The sequence below is a fragment of the Hemibagrus wyckioides genome, linkage group LG23, assembly GCF_019097595.1.
Source record: "Hemibagrus wyckioides isolate EC202008001 linkage group LG23, SWU_Hwy_1.0, whole genome shotgun sequence".
Taxonomy (NCBI): domain Eukaryota; kingdom Metazoa; phylum Chordata; class Actinopteri; order Siluriformes; family Bagridae; genus Hemibagrus; species Hemibagrus wyckioides.
Window position 1 is genome coordinate 5,526,630 of NC_080732.1, and position 20,724 is coordinate 5,547,353.

Consider the following 20,724-nt stretch of genomic DNA (forward strand, 5'->3'; position numbering starts at 1 on the left):
TTACACACACACACACACACGGAAATATAACATTATAGGGACGCAATCCTATACTGGCTTTTGGGGACTTCAATCAAACGTGCATATTATTATAGAGACATCTTTTATCATTTTTTTAAATACATTTTCTTACTAGCTAACAGAGACATGATTTTATGCTAGCTAGGTGACAAAGTAACAAGTGTGCGGTGCTAATCAGTTAGTATGAGGTTAACGTGAGGAAACCTGGAGGACAAAAGTTGAAAAACTTTTGAAGGTTTGAAGGTGAGGTCGCTTTACATGGTTTTCAATTTAAATTTAAATGTCTCTACTTTGACCAAATCTCCATTTCAAGGGCAGTGAGTGGCAGAAGCCATTAATCATCACACACTCAGCAGTGTGTGTGTGTGTGTGAATTCACACGCTCTTATAACATCACCAATCAATGACTGTTGGCTAAACACTGACTCCTGTTAGCACTGTAGTGTTAATAAATTTAACACCTACCTGAGCAGAGCTTAACGCCTTTATCATCTCCAACACAACGCACACTCACACACACCCCTACACACACACACACCCGCCAGATGCTAAACACAAACTTAAAAGTTAGAGTGATCCTAAGCGGTGTTTACCTGTCAGCGTCTGTGAATTAATGGTGGGTGAAAATAAAAGCCTCGCGTCAGGTTTAGCCGCACTATTTTACCCTGCAGCCGTGTATTTGTGTGTGTGTGTGTGTGTGGTAACGTAGGAGAACCTTGGATCCAGAGTTGCATAAATGTTTCAAAGAAAACCTGTTTACTTTTTAATACCCATAATTCAGTGTAAGTCTGAAGGCTTTGTGAAGCTGAGTCAGAGTAGATGGGATGAAACCACATCAGAGCGGGACGCCTTGTTGTGCAAATCTGAAGAGAAAGTGTGCTTGTGTGTGACATTTAATCCTCAGGCAGCACATTAATCAGCACAATGTCCCTAAACTGTCATTCCTCACACCTTTTCAACCTTTTCTGTGATGAGTCAAAGTACAGCGTCACTACACACCCGCTTTTCTGGATTGTTTCATATATATATATATATATATATATATATATATATATATATACATATATATATATATATATATATATATATATATATATATATATATATATATATATATATATATATATATATATATATATATATATATATATATTGTCAGGAACAGCTGGACAGTTCCCTGCCAGGCCCAGAGAGGGCGCTGGCAGGTGAATCTGCCTGCTTCTTTGTGTGTCTTTTGTTACGCCCTTCCTATTGTTCCTATCCTGATTGTGTCACCTGTATCCCATTAGCCCTAATGTCTACCCCTATAAATAGGGATCCTTGTGTTTGTGTCCTTGTCCATGATTGTTATCTGTACCGTGGTTTCTGTTGGGGTTTTGTTTGCTAGGTTCCATGTCCAAGCTAAGGTCTAGGTTTTGTTTTTGTTTTGTTTTGTTTAGTTAACCACGCCATGTCTTGTGTTACGTTTGTTTCCCTATGTCGCCTCTTAAATGTAATAAAAGCAGTGCTTCGCTGAATCCTGCACATGGGTCTCATTACACCGTGTGCTGGCGTGTGCACACACACCACGGGCGTCTGGGGTCGAGCCCCGCATAGGGCGGGGGTCCCAGACGTTACATATATATACATACATTTCATATACATTTATTATTTCCTTTTAATTATCTTTTTTTATTCAATTTCTTTCATTTTCCTTCTCTTCTTCTATGCATTTCACATTCTTTCATTCTTTTATTCACCTTCTCTTTTCTTTCTTTTTGTTTTAGCTTACAATTATTTCATTGTTTTTATTTCATTTTCTTTCTTTTGTTAATTTATTATTTATTTCTACTTTGTCTTTCTTTCTTTTGTTTTTATCATGTTACTTATTGTTCTTTTTAATATAATTTTATACCTGTTTTTGTTGGGGTTTTTTCCTTTGTCCTCACACATTTTTTCTTTCTTTTTCTATTATTTTTATAATTTTATTTCTATTATTATTTTTTTTATTTATTGTTTATTTCCTCTTTCTTTCTTTATCATTTTACTGTTTTTTTATCGTTCTTCTTTTTGTTTTGTTTTTTCGTACAATTTTATTTACATTTTTGTTGCTTTTTTCTTAGTTCTTAAACATATCTCCCTTTGTCCTTGTCCATTTTATATATATATTTTTTTTATCATGTTACTTATTGTTTTTGTTTTTTTTCATATAATTTTATACCTATTTTTGTTGGGTTTTTTTTTCTTTGTTCATATCTGCCTTTGTCTTTGTTATTCTTTCTTTGTTATTTTTTATTTAATGTTTATTTCTTTTTTTTTCTTTTTTTTATTGTTCTACTTTGTTCTTTTCATATATTTGTTGTTTCTTTTTTCCTTGCTCTTACACATATCTCCCTTTGTCCTTGTTATTCTTTCTTTCTTTCCTTCCTTGCTTCCATTCATTCATTTTTTCTTTCAATTAATTAATTATAAATTAATAATTTTTTAATATGTTGTTCATTTTTATTTCTGTTCTTTTTGATTGTTGTAGAAGTTTCTTCATTGTCCCGTTCTTTCTTTCTCCCCTTTTCCTTTATTTTTACGTTATTTATCTCGCTGTGATTTTAAGTACAGAAAACCGAGCTATCTTGCTAACCACTAATTGTCTGACGAGTTTGCAGGCTCAGATAGCACAAAGTGTTTCTCTTTGTGAATCTTGTAAGTGATGCAGGATTTCTTACCGCTGTCTCAAACCACATGTTTCTTAAGTGTTCCTGCTGAGCATGAATCCCTGGGACAACACTTCTAGCATACACTAGGTGTTTGGGACACAGCCCAATTTTTCTCCGAGCTTTCTTGTGGGCTTTAACGTGTAATAATGCACTTAAACCTCTGTATTCAATATCCGACATACAAGAGCTTGGGGTGAAGAGCTTTTCATCATTAATCATCAACACTAAACCCCCTCTGGTGTGCAATTACAATCACCCACTTACCCTCTCCACTAAAAAATAGAAAAGGATCCATAGTGTTAAGTGCGTGTTAACCCTAAGTCGCCCTGAACGAGGTGGTGCTGCTAATGTTGTCCGTTATCAGGCCCTCTGAAGCTCTTCAGCTTTCATCACACTCCTCTTCATCTGCAAGTTCATGTTTACACAGTCAGCAAAGGCCTCAGTCATTCTCACTTTCTGTCTCTCTATCTGTCTCTCCATCTCACTCGTCTGCTCATGGCTCGTCTTTCTAAGTGAAGCGGATGATGGAGGGATGAGTGTGCGAGACTCTTTGTTTATTCGCCATGCTGTGACGGAAGGTGTGACTCTCTCACATGCATCCAAGGGCAGAGATTCACAGGGATTCGGTTTCAGAAATGGTGGGGGGGCTTTATGGAAGTTGTAGAAGGTGACATTGCATACTAGAAAATAATTACAGACGTTATTTTTACACACACACACACACATATGCACACACACACACACACACACACGCATAGTAATCATGTACGTACATCTACTTTTAGAAGAATGCAACACAAAAACAAACAAAAAGTTCTACTGCTGTTAAGCTTTAGACAGCTCTTAAAAATATTCAGTAGTAGTACTAATAGTAGAAGTAAAAAGGTAGTACTAGTAGTTGAAGTAATAGTAGAAGTAGCACTAATAGTAGTAGTAGTAGCAGTAGTACTAGTATTTTAGTACTAGTAGTAGCAGTAGAAGTAGTAGTAAAACATGTAGTAGTAGTACTAGTAGTAATAAAGGAAGTAGCACTCCTACTACTAGTAATAGCAGTAGTAAGAGGAGTAGTAGTAGTAGCAGTAGGACTAGTATTTAAGGTAAAAGTTAGTAGGTAAAAAGTTAGTAATAGTAGTTGTAGTAACAGAAGAAATAGCACTAATACTAGTACTACTACTAGTAGTAGAAGTAGTAGAAGAAGTGGTAGTAGTAATGCTTGTAGTAGTAGTACTAGTAGTAAAAATGCAAGTAATAATAGAAGTAGCACTACTACTACTAGTAGTAGTAGTAGTAGTAGTAGTAAGAGGAGGAGTAGCAGTAGTACAAGTTTTTTAGTAGTAGTAGGAGGAGGAGGAGTAATACTAGTATTTTAGGTAAAAGTCAGTAGGTAGTATTAGTAGTTGTAGTAATAGTAGAAGTAGCACTAATAGTGTAGTAGTAAGAGAAGGAGTAGCAGTAGTACTAGAATTTTAGTAGTAGTAGGAGTAGTACTAGTACTAGTATTTTAGGTAAAGGTTAGTAGGTAAAAAGGTAAATGGTAGTAGTAATAGTAGTAGTAATAGTAGTAGTAGTAGTAGGATTAGCTGCAGTACTAGTATTTTGGCAGTAGCAGTAATACTAGTATTTAAGGTAAAAGTTAGTAGGTAAAAAGGTAGTACTAGTAGTGGTGGTAATAGAAGTAGCACAAATAGTAGTAGCAATAGAAATGGTAGTAGTAATACTTGTAGTAGAACTAGTAGTTGTTGCAGAAGTAATAGTGGAAGTGGTATTACTAATATTTGTAGTAGAAGTATAAGTAGTTTCACTAGTAATACTGCACCAACAGTGGTAGTGATAGTAGTAGTTTACATTTACATTTAGAGCATTTGACAGTTGAAGTTGTAATAGTAGAAGTAGCACAAGTAGAAGAGGTAGAAGTAATATTTTGTAGTATTAGCACTAAGTAGTAGTAGTAGTGGTATTTATAGTAGAAGGAGTAGCAGCTATACTAGCATTTGTAATAGTAGTGCAAGTAGATGACTAGCACTGGCAGTTATAGTTATTATGATACAATATACGGCTTAAAAATGAAGCTTTCATTTAGTCACATTATTTCTACAATATCTCTTATTTATTTACTTGTTGCAAAAGGCCAACATTTCCCGTTTATTCCGTGAAACACTTTGGTCTGTTATGCAACTTTTATTTGACTATCAGTTCATTTTCCTTCAGCAGGCTGTCACAAAAAAACAAAAAAAACAAAAACAAAACAGAACCATGTTGTGTGATACATCCTGAAAGTCTGATTCACCACAACAAAATGATATCCAGTGCATTTTCTCGAGAAGAACCACAACACTACAGAGAAACTGATTGTGCACACAATGTGCCATCTTTTTTCTTGCCAGCATCATGACATCTTGGCATCATTTGAGATTTGGGTTAAAACAAAAACTTTATCACACCACTTCTCAAAGAAAAAAAAAACCTGTTTTTTTTCTTTTTTAGTTGGTAAGATGATCAACCTATCAAAGCTTATATTTGGTTAATCTTTATGATAAGTTCTGCCCGGAAGCAGAAACCAAGGAGATATGTTTAGTTCCTAGGAAATACAATAGGATCCTGCAGTGGAAATTCCCCCAATTCCGCATTTCCTCTTTCTCCTTTCTGCAGAGCAGCTCAGGTGCTCAGCATTCCTTCAAGAAAACAAACTCAGTGTCTTTCATTGAGAGACGTCTTTATACTTTATACAATGCTGTTGAATGAATCCTGGAATCTGATTGGTCAGAAGGATTTTTAGAAGATTACTGGAACGGACAGTAACTTAAATGGGACGTTTATATTGATTAACATGATTAGCATGATTAACATACTTGGATTTCTTCTGGGATCAATAGAGTATCTATCTGTCTGTCTATCTATCTATCTATCTATCTATCTATCTATCTATCTATCTATCTATCTATCTATCTATCTATCTATCTATCTATCTATCTATCTAATAAGGGTTTATTGATTAAACTGTTTATAGTTTATAGCTGTTTAGACGGTCATATTGTAATCACAACATAAAAGGTAACATTAAAATGATTAAATTAATAAATAAAATGGTAACTGTTTACATATTGCTTTGATAAAAGAATAAACTGTGCTGTGCTGTTGATTTTCTGATAACACACCTAAAGCACATCCTTAACTCCTGACTAATTACTAGAGCTAATTCCTTACTAAGTGCTAATTATTTACTAGCACCCCAGTGGTTTCACAACAAACCATGAAGCCCATAGGGAAATTCAATGTCACGACCCATCACACAGTGTGATTTCGTGAAAGCCTTGTCAACGTGAAAGTGAAACTTGCCAGCGGGAGGAATGTAATCCTGATAATTCTGGGATTTCGTGACAGCCGGGAATAGTGGGGGACGTCTGAATGAATTTTTTTTAGAAATGCTTTCGCATGCTGATAAACAGAGACGGTAAACAACTGGAGCTGAGTCAAAGAGGAAAGTAAAACTAAATGAGTGTGGGGATTTCCCAGTGTGCACTATACAACAGGTGTGTTACAATACTGACCGCATAAATTAGGATTAAGCTAAGGGCTGGAAAACTGAATAGACAGAAACCGAAATGAACAGTCATTTCTTTGATAGTATTGTTCTTCTTCTTCTAAGACCATGTATATATTTCTATATATGAGACCTGTTGTTATTGGATGAATCTTTTTATTGTGAATATTTTAGGTATTTCCCCGTAACAGTAATAATAACGTATCCCAGCAATTATGTGCCAGCGATGTTTTTAATGAGTAACATGCTTATTATGACTTCTTACACACACACTGAACTTTGCAGAATGCCCTTGAGAAGATTCTGTTATCACTTCCATTATAGCAACATATGAGCAGTTATTTTCTCACCAGCTGCTTTCATTTCGCTCTCAAAGTTAATAATACTGAGAAACCAACAAGTGCAAAGATCTCTTTACAAGAAAGTACACTGTATGCTGTAACACTTCTTTGTGTATTATAGAACACACAGATTATGTGGCATGTCCACCACAGGACTCATTCTAATCACGACTGTAAATTTGAGCCATAAGCCGCTCATTATTGTCATAAAATCTTTCTGAAATGTTGATACACTGGGTCTGAAACTGCAGCATATCTGTCAAATCCAGGAAATGTTTATCATTCAGGCCTTCAATGCACTAACACATCTAATTACACAGATAAGATGGACTATCAAAGTGCCTGCAGCACACACACACACACACACACACACATGCACACACAGACCTTTGCACATTTGTTTCAATCAAACTATCGTGTACAGGAGGCTGATCATTTCGGTTTGAGACGCCTACACCGGTCAGTCTTTACTTCCTTATCTAACTTAACATCAAATCACTTCCTGTTCATACTGCTTGTTGAAATATTTGTAATTAAATACCCTAATTTTAACATAAATGCACTTCGAAGGATATGGTGTGAATATGTTATATAAAAACTTTTAGAACCAAACTAATAACAATAGCTTTATGTCCACTTGGGTGGAAATCTGGACTTCTACATGATATCTGTACAGAGAGATTCCAAATAAATAGCTCTGTGAACAGAAGTTCTTCTCTATCTAGGGTACTATACATCCGATAGGAGTGAACATGTATGAATCAAATATATAGAATATTTTAAATCTGCCATAATTATCAATACAACATCTGTCCATTATGCTGAAGTCTAGGGGAAGAAACCCTCTCTAACCGGCACTCATGCACTGCTGATCTTGGTAAAAACAAGGCTGTGTCCTAAATTGCATTAATTTGACTTCAGTGGCTGTGAGTCCCTCCCACCCCCCTCCACCCCCCTGCAGAATGTGCACTTTATCAGAGAGGAAGCTTTGAAGGGCAGAACAAAAGGGCATCCCATGTTTAGATTAGGTAACGTAAGCAGCGCATTTTCTGCATGAACAAGTTAACACAAAGACACACACACACACACACACACACTCTAATGACATTTCTACTGTAATTGCTTCGAAAAATAAAAGGAGGAGTGATCTTTGTGCCTGTCAGTCCTAGTGAAGGAGGCGTGGCCTCTAAGTCAATGCCAGGATAGGAGGTGTGGCCTCTTTTTTGTCGGTCCTAGTGAAGTATGCATGGCTTCTTTGTTTGTCATTGCGGGGGCTCTGTGAAGTAGCAGCTAAATGTCCAGCATTAACACAACCAATACCAGCAAGTATCTTTGTTCATGAGCTTAAAGTCAATTACACAAGATCCACTATGATTGTCGTCATGGTAACACTATGTGCCATTGTCCGGTTCTAAGAGCGATGGTAATTTGGTCCCAATCACCAGCTCCAAGTCAGTGTTGCGATCAAATTCTGGGGTTTATGGAGACCATGGTTATGGACGAATTTAATCCCAACATCACCACAGCAACCATCTAAACAAACACCACAATAAAAACGCACTTTGACATTTTTATGTTTTAGTTCAGCTGGCTGTGACACATTCTGTTTCACTGTGTTCACTTAATGCCTACTCAGTGCAGCTCAAGCTGCTTTATATGGCATTGATTATAAACTACTTCAATGATATAAAAATGTTATGACTGGCTAGCAACAAACACAGAGACAACTGGTGAGAGTGATAGATACACTGGGATAACTGAATCAGATAGAGCGCTAGACACACTAGGATTACTGAATCGGATAGAGTGATAGATACAATGGGATTACTGACTCATTTAGTGATAGATACCCTGGGATAGTTGACTCATTTAATGATAGATACACTGGGATAACTGACTCTCATTTACTGATAGATACACTGGAATTACTGACTCATTTAGTGATGGATACACTGGGATAACTGACTCAATTAGTGATAGATACACTGGGATAACTGACTCAATTAGTGATGGATACACTGGGATAACTGACTCATTTAGTGATAGATACACTGAGATAACTGACTCTCATTTACTGATAGATACATTGGGATAACTGACTCAATTAGTGATGGATACACTGGGATAACTGACTCATTTAGTGATAGATACACTGAGATAACTGACTCTCATTTACTGATAGATACACTGGGATAACTGACTCAATTAGTGATGGATACACTGGGATAACTGACTCATTTAGTGATAGATACACTGGGATAACTGACTCTCATTTACTGATAGATACACTGGGATAACTGACTCATTTAGTGATGGATACACTGGGATAACTGACTCATTTAGTGATAGATACACTGGAATTACTGACTCATTTAGTGATGGATACACTGGGATAACTGACTCATTTAGTGATAGATACACTGAGATAACTGACTCTCAATTACTGATAGATACACTGGAATTACTGACTCATTTAGTGATGGATACACTGGGATAACTGACTCATTTAGTGATAGATACACTGGGATAACTGACTCTCATTTACTGATAGATACACTGGGATAACTGACTCATTTAGTGATGGATACACTGGGATAACTGACTCATTTAGTGATGGATACACTGGGATAACTGACTCTCATTTACTGATAGATACACTGGGATAACTGACACTCATTTACTGATAGATACACTGGAATTATTGACTCATTTAGTGATGGATACACTGGGATAACTGACTCATTTAGTGATAGATACACTGAGATAACTGACTCTCATTTACTGATAGATACACTGGGATAACTGACTCATTTAGTGATAGATACACTGGGATAACTGACTCTCATTTACTGATAGATACACTGGAATTATTGACTCATTTAGTGATGGATACACTGGGATAACTGACTCATTTAGTGATAGATACACTGAGATAACTGACTCTCATTTACTGATAGATACACTGGGATAACTGACTCATTTAGTGATAGATACACTGGGATAACTGACTCATTTAGTGATAGATACACTGAGATAACTGACTCTCATTTACTGATAGATACACTGGGATAACTGACTCCCATTTACTGATAGATACACTGGAATTATTGACTCATTTAGTGATGGATACACTGGGATAACTGACTCATTTAGTGATAGATACACTGGGATAAATGACTTTCATTTACTGATAGATACACTGGGATAACTGACTCTCATTTAGTGATAGATACACTGGGAGAACTGACTCTCATTTAGTGATAGATACACTGGGAGAACTGACTCATTTAGTGATGGATACACTGGGATAACTGACTCATTTAGTGATAGATACACTGGGATAAATGACTTTCATTTACTGATAGATACACTGGGATAACTGACTCTCATTTAGTGATAGATACACTGGGAGAACTGACTCTCATTTAGTGATGGATACACTGGGATAACTGACTCATTTAGTGATAGATAAACTGGGATAACTGACTCATATACTGATAGATACACTGGAATTACTGACTCATTTAGTGATAGATACACTGGGATAACTGACTCATTTAGTGATAGATACACTGGGATAACTGACTTTCATTTACTGATAGATACACTGGGATAACTGACTCTCATTTACTGATAGATACACTGGAATTACTGACTCATTTAGTGATAGATACACTGGGATAACTGACTTTCATTTACTATTAGATACACTGGGATAACTGACTCTCATTTAGTGATAGATACACTGGAATTACTGACTCATTTAGTGATGGATACACTGGGATAACTGACTCATTTAGTGATAGATACACTGGGATAACTGACTCATATACTGATAGATACACTGAGATAACTGACTCTCATTTAATGATAGATACACTGGGATAACTGACTCATTTAGTGATAGATACACTGGGATAACTGACTCATTTAGTGATAGATACACTGGGATAACTGACTTTCATTTACTATTAGATACACTGGGATAACTGACTCTCATTTAGTGATAGATACACTGGAATTACTGACTCATTTAGTGATGGATACACTGGGATAACTGACTCATTTAGTGATAGATACACTGGGATAACTGACTCATATACTGATAGATACACTGGGATAACTGACTCTCATTTAATGATAGATACACTGGGAGAACTGACTCTCATTTAGTGATAGATACACTGGGATAACTGACTCTCATTTAGTGATAGATACACTGGGAGAACTGACTCTCATTTAGTGATAGATACACTGGGATAACTGACTCTCATTTAGTGATAGATACACTGGGAGAACTGACTCTCATTTAGTGATAGATACACTGGGAGAACTGACTCTCATTTACTGATAGATACACTGGGAGAACTGACTCTCATTTAGTGATAGATAAACTGGGATAACTGACTCTCATTTAGTGATAGATACACTGGGATAACTGACTCTCATTTACTGATAGATACACTGGGATAACTGACTCTCATTTACTGATAGATACACTGGAATTACTGACTCATTTAGTGATGGATACACTGGGATAACTGACTCATTTAGTGATAGATAAACTGGGATAACTGACTTTCATTTACTGATAGATACACTGGGATAACTGACTCTCATTTAGTGATAGATACACTGGGAGAACTGACTCTCATTTAGTGATAGATACACTGGGAGAACTGACTCTCATTTAGTGATGGATACACTGGGATAACTGACTCTCATTTAGTGATAGATACACTGGGAGAACTGACTCTCATTTAGTGATAGATACACTGGGAGAACTGACTCATTTAGTGATGGATACACTGGGATAACTGACTCATTTAGTGATAGATATACTGGGATAACTGACTCATATACTGATAGATACACGTGGATAACTGACTCTCATTTAATGATAGATACACTGGGATAACTGACTCTCATTTAGTGATAGATACACTGGGAGAACTGACTCTCATTTAGTGATAGATACACTGGGAGAACTGACTCTCATTTAGTGATAGATACACTGGGAGAACTGACTCTCATTTAGTGATAGATACCCTAGGATAACTGACTCATTTAGTGATAGATACACTGGGATAACTGACTCTCATTTAGTGATAGATACACTGGAATTACTGACTCATTTAGTGATAGATACACTGGAATTACTGACTCATTTAGTGATAGATACACTGGGATAACTGACTCATTTAGTGATAGATACACTGGGATAACTGAATTTCATTTACTGATAGATACACTGGGATAACTGACTCTCATTTACTGATAGATACACTGGAATTACTGACTCATTTAGTGATGGATACACTGGGATAACTGACTCATTTAGTGATAGATACACTGGGATAACTGACTTTCATTTACTGATAGATACACTGGGATAACTGACTCCCATTTAGTGATAGATACACTGGGATAACTGACTCTCATTTAGTGATAGATACACTGGAATTACTGACTCATTTAGTGATAGATACACTGGGATAACTGACCCCCATTTAGTGATAGATACACTGGGAGAACTGACTCTCATTTAGTGATAGATACACTGGGAGAACTGAATCTCATTTAGTGATAGATACACTGGGAGAACTGACTCTCATTTAGTGATAGATACACTGGGAGAACTGACTCATTTAGTGATGGATACACTGGGATAACTGACTCATTTAGTGATAGATATACTGGGATAACTGACTCATATACTGATAGATACACGTGGATAACTGACTCTCATTTAATGATAGATACACTGGGATAACTGACTCTCATTTAGTGATAGATACACTGGGATAACTGACTCTCATTTAGTGATAGATACACTGGGAGAACTGACTCTCATTTAGTGATAGATACACTGGGAGAACTGACTCTCATTTAGTGATAGATACCCTAGGATAACTGACTCATTTAGTGATAGATACACTGGGATAACTGACTCTCATTTAGTGATAGATACACTGGAATTACTGACTCATTTAGTGATAGATACACTGGAATTACTGACTCATTTAGTGATAGATACACTGGGATAACTGACTCATTTAGTGATAGATACACTGGGATAACTGACTTTCATTTACTGATAGATACACTGGGATAACTGACTCTCATTTACTGATAGATACACTGGAATTACTGACTCATTTAGTGATGGATACACTGGGATAACTGACTCATTTAGTGATAGATACACTGGGATAACTGACTTTCATTTACTGATAGATACACTGGGATAACTGACTCTCATTTAGTGATAGATACACTGGAATTACTGACTCATTTAGTGATAGATACACTGGGATAACAATCATTTAGTGATAGATACACTGGGATAACTGACTCATTTAGTGATAGATACACTGGGATAACTGACGCTCATTTACTGATAGATACACTGGGATAACTGACTCTCATTTAATGATAGATACACTGGGATAACTGACTCCCATTTAGTGATAGATACACTGGGAGAACTGACTCTCATTTAGTGATAGATACACTGGGAGAACTGAATCTCATTTAGTGATAGATACACTGGAATTACTGACTCATTTAGTGATAGATACACTGGGATAACTGACTCATTTAGTGATAGATACACTGGGATAACTGACTCTCATTTAGTGATAGATACACTAGGATAACTGACTCATTTAGTGATAGATACACTGGGATAACTGACTCTCATTTAGTGATAGATACACTGGGATAACTGACTCTCATTTAGTGATAGATACCCTGAGATAGTTGACTCATTTAATGATAGATACACTAGGATAACTGACTCATTTAGTGATGGATACACTGGGAGAACTGACTCTCATTTAGTGATAGATACACTGGGAGAACTGACTCTCATTTAGTGATAGATACACTGGGATAACTGACTCTCATTTAGTGATAGATACACTGGGATAACTGACTATTTGAGTGAAAGATACATGGGGATAACTGACTCCCATTCAGTGATAGATATAATAGGATAATTGCCTCTCACTTAGTGATGGATAACTGACTCATTTACTAATAGATACTCTGGGATAACTCAATCAGATAGAGCACTAGACACACCGGGAATACTGAATCTGATAGAGTGATAGATACACTGGGAAATCTGACTCTCATATAGTGATAGATACAAAGGGATAAATGATTGTCACATAGTGACAGATACACTGGGATGAAGTGAGTGATGTAGTGACATACTCTGGGAGGAAGTGACTCTGACACAGCAGTAGAATATAAATGGGTACCTGGTCATGGCTGGCCTGTATGGAGCTCCCAATGCCGTGGAACGTCATCTGAACGGGCGAGAGAGTGAGATACGTCACAAACTCTGTGTCCGTCTGTCTGTCCGTATACTGCACCTGAAACACCGAATAACAACCAGAGTCAAAGTGTGTGACTAAAGTGTGCACTTTCAACTGAAGTCAAGTAGCTCTTCTACTTGTTTTTTCTCCTTATTATTGTTTTCATAAGAGTGTAGATCCAGTGACTTAATGGTTTTGTCCTAATTGTACTAAAGCACAACTTCCTTCACTGCTCTGATAGAGTGTGTTAGTATTACCAGGGTGTGTAGGGGAAATCCAGCGCAGTTTCGACTCTTAGGGTCTTTTAAGGACACGAGAATATGTCCAACTGTACTCAACACCAGAAGGAGGGAGTATGTGTGTGTGTGTGTGTGTGTGTGTGTGTATAAAGTATCCAGTCTCACCACAGGCACTTTTTGATCATTTCATGCCTGACCTAAATACACCTCAGACAGCGAGGGAGAGAAAGAGATGGATAGATAGATACACAGAAAGAGTGTAAACATACACTCAAAGTAAGTAATAGGGGCCAGCAGATATTTTAAGAGCTGGATTGAATGGTGAAGAGGGCATAGCCGTGCAAGCCGTTAGAGATCTTACACGTAAACTATCCTCAAAGCAGGCACGGCAGGAAACATGGTGTAGCTCATAGCACAAGATGGCGCCATAGATCTAGCTAATCTCGACGCTAGTAACCTGTCGCAACGGTAGGCCGCTAATTTAGACGCTTAGCAAAGTTGCAATTGAGTACGTTAGCTAATGCATTCAGTGCTTTCACTTACAAGTATGTTGTATTAACTGCTTCAGACGTGACACAGTTTACTTCGGTAAATATGTAAGCCCCTCCCCCTCTGATTAATAAAGCACTGATCAGATTGCTTGTTAAAGGAAAGTCTTCTTCGTTAGTAAACAAATATAGTCCATTAATTAGCTGTTTCTTTCTGTACTATATTTCCCAGTATATTTCAAAGCGAACGAACTAAACAGTCCGGAAAACAGTCAACAATCTGAGTCACAACCAGCTCTTTCCTTCTCCATTTCCTTCACACCACAGCCATAGCAGCCGGCTCTTGTCAGAAACTCAAAATCGCGTCCGGCGCTGTGTTTGCTGATGAATACCCGCTGCTCAGTTCAGAGAAGGTGAGACAGGAGGAGCGTTTGATGTGGAGAACAGAGAGCGCACTGAGCCGAGTGTGACGGTTTTGATGTGGGTTTCACACACGAAAGAGAAGGAAGGACACACAAAAAAACTGAGGGAAGAGAGAAAGAACAAACTGTCACTCAGGGTCCAAATATTATAAACACTCACTGAGCAACAGGCTGCACCGCCGCTACAGAGGGAACTGATCCGACTCACACACACACTCACATGGAATACACACACTGTCCCATTCACACAGCGCCTGGTAGTGTACACACTATCATTCAATTAATAACTGCTGGAGTATTGTTTACACTAACTGAGAGACAGACAGACAGAGTGAGAGAAGGGGCCTAAACATAGAGAGGGTGGCAGGAAGAGAGAGATGGAAAAACGGGAGAGTTTGGAAGAGATACAAGAAGAGAGGCAAAGACAAACAGAGAGAGAGAGAGAGAGAGAGAGAGAGAGAAACATGGCAGATGCTTATTGTCAAGCTTAATTCGTGCTTTGTCAGAACAGTTTGGAACAGACTTCTGAATGTCTGGATCGTTCTTGGTTTTTTCCGTCAAAGGGGAAGCGGGTTAGTGAGTACAAGTTATTAATACAAAGTAGTAGAGACATGTTTTGTTTTTGTCCATTCAACCTGCTTAGACGAAGATGATAACATTCCCGTGATGACACGCTGTCAAGGAGAGACAACCAAACAAAGCTGTCCAGAATCGAGACATTAATACATTAATAATTCATTGACATGCAGAATAGATCTATTTAACAAAGCTATGATGGATGAAAATGTAGGCCTAGTCATCGTTTGCTCATCAACTGATACACTGGGATAACTGACTCCCATTTAGTGATAGATACACTGGGATAACTGACTCCCATTTAGTGATAGATACACTGGGATAACTGACTCCCATTTAGTGATAGATACACTGGGATAACTGACTCCCATTTAGTGATAGATACACTGGGATAACTGACTCCCATTTAGTAATAGATACACTGGGATAACTGACTCCCATTTAGTGATAGATACACTGGGATAACTGACTCCCATTTAGTGATAGATACACTGGGAGAACTGAATCTCATTTAGTGATAGATACACTGGAATTACTGACTCATTTAGTGATAGATACACTGGGATAACTGACTCCCATTTAGTGATAGATACACTGGGATAACTGACTCCCATTTAGTGATAGATACACTGGGATAACTGACTCCCATTTAGTAATAGATACACTGGGATAACTGACTCCCATTTAGTGATAGATACACTGGGATAACTGACTCCCATTTAGTGATAGATACACTGGGAGAACTGAATCTCATTTAGTGATAGATACACTGGAATTACTGACTCATTTAGTGATAGATACACTGGGATAACTGACTCCCATTTAGTGATAGATACACTGGGATAACTGACTCCCATTTAGTGATAGATACACTGGGAGAACTGACTCCCATTTAGTGATAGATACACTGGGATAATTGACTCCCATTTAGTGATAGATACACTGGGATAACTGACTCCCATTTAGTGATAGATACACTGGGATAACTGACTCCCATTTAGTGATAGATACACTGGGATAACTGACTCTCATTTAGTGATAGATACACTGGGATAACTGACTCCCATTTAGTGATAGATACACTGGGATAACTGACTCCCATTTAGTGATAGATACACTGGGATAACTGACTCCCATTTAGTGATAGATACACTGGGATAACTGACTCTCATTTAGTAATAGATACACTGGGATAACTGACTCCCATTTAGTGATAGATACACTGGGATAACTGACTCCCATTTAGTGATAGATACACTGGGATAACTGACTCCCATTTAGTGAGAGATACACTGGGATAACTGACTACCATTTACCACTACATTTACCACTCCACTACCATAAGAAGTGAAGATGTAGAGGTATTCATAATAAACATAAAACCCAGTATACAACAACATAACTGTAAGACTGATGTGAAATATCAGAAATAACAAAATATGTCAACAAAATATTTTGGAAAATTTAGATAAATGAATTCAGCAACTGTTCTATTTCCATTAAAATGAAATGTTTACAACTGTGGGCTGGGATGTTATTTGTAAGTTTCAGGCACAGACAATTAATCACTGTGAATATTTGTGAAAAGGATTTAAGAGCAAATTCTTAGCAAGGATCTTCAAGTACCACTTAAAAGAGCTCTTTCTGTTTATCCTGACGCTCCATCTCTGCAACTCTCCCTGATTTTCTGCTCCTATGAATGATCCTACATGGATTTCCTTCCCACCTTCCTTCTTACTTTCGAGTCGGTGTATAATCTCAGCACCATACTGCAGATTTCGACCTAAGAACTACCCTTACATGGTCCACTGCTAAGTCACAATACACAACACTGAAAATAGCATCAACATGGGATCCTTTTGAATCCTCTGGCTTGCTCATTATGAATCTAAATCTATTTTTGGATCTCTTTGTGACGGCGTCTATTATTAAAAGCACTGCACAAACAAACCTGAATGGAATAGATTTGAATACGGCTCCAGGAGTCTATAGAGTGAAAAGCTAAAATTGTTAACGCTAGGCCGCAGTGTTGTAGCTGATGACGTGGGGATGTTGTGAAGTGATGATGTAATGGTGTGTGTATCGTATCGTCGCAGCCCCGCTCTGATTAGGAGCGACTGCAAGCGAGACAGTAATGAGTGTGTGCGAACAGGTGGTGTTTCTGATCGCTGAGCTCCGACGCTGCGCTGCTACCGCTGAGATTAAACTTGCACAATGAGCACATTGAGGCGCAGACTCGCTACGCTGAGCGGCCAATCATCAGTCAGTGCTCGGCCATTAGCACGCTGCGATACGGTTACAGAGGAAGCAGGTGCACACAGATAGCCTGGCCCATTAAACCGAGTCCACCAAATAATAGGAAGGAATTAATAAATAAATCCTTGTGCACATACTCGCGTATGGAATTTGGCTTTTTGTTCTTGTTTTTTGACCGACTTTAATGTTTCAAATTACCACAAAAAGTAAGTACTCACATATACACATTTCCAGCTAGGGTTAGTCATACACTATCACACGGTCATACACTATCACACTGTATGACCACGGTCAGTTGGACAGTCTGTAAGCAGTTTTATCACCACAAGCCAAAAAGTCATTGTGTACATGGCCCATTGCCCATTGATAAGCAAAGTCCATCATCTCCAGTGTCTCTTCTACATAATTTTGACATTTACCCGCTAAAATGTTGGCCCTAATAGTCCTGTTTTCTGTATGTATATGTAAACCATAAAAATAAAATAAAATAAAATAAAATAAAATAAAATAAAATAAAATAAAATAAAATAAAATAAAATAAAAATTAAAACTAACTAACTAAATAAATAAATAAAAAGCTCAGCTTTTGGTATAAAAAAAAAACTTAATATATTATCCTGAATACTTCTTGAGTTAATTCTTATTCTGTGCTATCTTTCTGTTTAATAAACCTGTCTTTCTAGCTATTTACTGATATTCCGTACTGATACATGCTGTGTTCAGAGACAACACAGCAAATGCATTAGAACTATAAGACCATGTGCCTGTGGGTTCTCGTGTTCTTTTAGAAACTGTAAAGATCTCTGAGTCTAAATCAAATCCCAGACTCAAGCACACAGAAAAATTCAACATTTTCTTGTTTACAGGCTAGGAATAAAAATTCGAATTTACATACATAAAGTTTCATAGTACAGAATGCAGTGAAATGCCTTTGACTGTCCATGACACAAGAAGTAGAATGAAATTGAATTGTGTGCATTTAGTGTAATAAATGCTTTGTGTAAAAGAAAGAAAAGTCTAGTCCTATTCCTTTGCGTTGACCAGCATATAGAAGTGGAAAGAAGCACCTCCTTAGAGAAGTGTTTAGCGTTAAAGCTACCATAATGACGTCTCACATTGTACTTAGCTGCTCACGGTAGCATTACGTGATGTCAGTCTCAACAAAAGATGCTCCGACGTATTCATTAAACCCCAAGCGCCTGACGCCGAGTCCATCCCACGTCACACCCTGCATTTAAAATTATCTGGCATGACGCTTGTGCCGTCACAGGACTTTTTTTTAAACTGCTATATATAGCAATGGCATTCAGTAATTGAACACAATACATCTTGTTAAATGAGACACAAGTTTCAGTCACACCGATGTCCATGAACACTAATGTGTATTAGAGGGATGCACGCATATGCAACTTGTGTATCGTGGGTTTCTTGTTTGATATTTGTTCTGTCATGAAGCAGACTATATAATTGTTTTAGCAATAAAGCAAAGTCAGTGCGGAGAGCTTCAGCCTGCTGCTCTGCTCTACACACACACACTACAAAAGGCCCTTTATGATGTCCACCTGATGCGCTGCACACTCTGTTCCCACAGAGATACACTTCACACACAAACACACACACAAACACACACAACACACACAACACACACTCGCTGGTGTTACAGAGGTAAAGTCTGTTTTGATCAAAATAAAACCCAGTGCATAAATAATAAAGCTGCTATATCATTAGAATTTGTCTTTCTTTCTTTTTATCATTTTATATCATTATAACATTTTTACATTTACTCACTGTATATTTACAGTAAATTGTTATCTAAAATTTAGATAACAAACCTAGCACTACTGAAGCAGGCTTAAGCTCCGCCCACTCGATAGCATATTGCGTCATCATGTCACATAACCCTGGAAAGTTGTGTCACTATGATAGACTAGGCCAAATTTCATTACAACACTTATAAACCAGAGTAACTAGACTAGATCTCGAACCAAAAAAATCTCATTTTCAATTTTCGATGTTCACTCCTATCGCTTTAACTAGAAAGATATCACATGGAATTTCCCAAAATGTTTCCCAAAAAGTTCCCATAATTGTCAGTTTTTATTTAGATTTCATACCGGAAAATGGCATGCCTTGTATTCCAAGGCAAGAGGGCATCTTCATAGCAAAATGAATATTCGAATTCTAACATCCTCTTCTTCTTCTTCTTCTTCTTTCAGCTTTTCCCTCCACAGCGAATCATCTCTCTCCACCTATCCCTATATTCCACATCCTCAACACTTGCACCCACTAGCTTCATATCCTCATTTATTACATCCATATACCTCCTCTTCGGCCTTCCTCTTTGCCTCCATGTCCAACATTCTCCTACCGATATACTCACTCTCCCTCCTCTGAACATGTCCAAACCATCATAATCTGGCCTCCCTAACTTTGTCCCCCAAACGTCCAACATGAGCCGTCCCTCTGATGTACTCGTTCCTAATCCTGTCCAACCGTGTTACTCCCAAAGAGAACCTCAGCATCTTCAGGTCTGCTACCTCCAGCTCTGACTCCTGTCTCTTCCTCAGTGACACTGCCTCTAAACCATACAGCATGGCGGTCTCACCACTGCCTCGTACACCTTCCCCTCGATTCTTGCTGATATCTATCTATCTATCTATCTATCTATCTATCTATCTATCTGTCTGTCTGTCTGTCTGTCTGTCTGCCTGTCTGTCTGTCTGTCTGTCTATCTATCTATCTATCTATCTATCGAATTCTGTGTTAAGTATGCAAATATATGTATAATCAACTAGTCGCAGCTTCATTTGCATAGATAAAAATCC

At 37.6% G+C, this 20,724-nt stretch overlaps 1 protein-coding gene across 4 annotated transcripts in view; it reads right to left on the reverse strand.

Annotated features, from left to right (window-relative positions):
- Positions 1 to 20,724, reverse strand: part of stau2 (staufen double-stranded RNA binding protein 2) — an 87,221-nt gene that overhangs the window by 20,231 nt on the left and 46,266 nt on the right. For all 4 annotated transcript variants that reach the window (XM_058376948.1, XM_058376949.1, XM_058376951.1 and 1 more), the window contains one exon: positions 13,862 to 13,975. In XM_058376948.1, the coding sequence (XP_058232931.1) occupies positions 13,862 to 13,975 (114 nt within the window). The remainder of the gene's footprint in view (positions 1 to 13,861; positions 13,976 to 20,724) is intronic.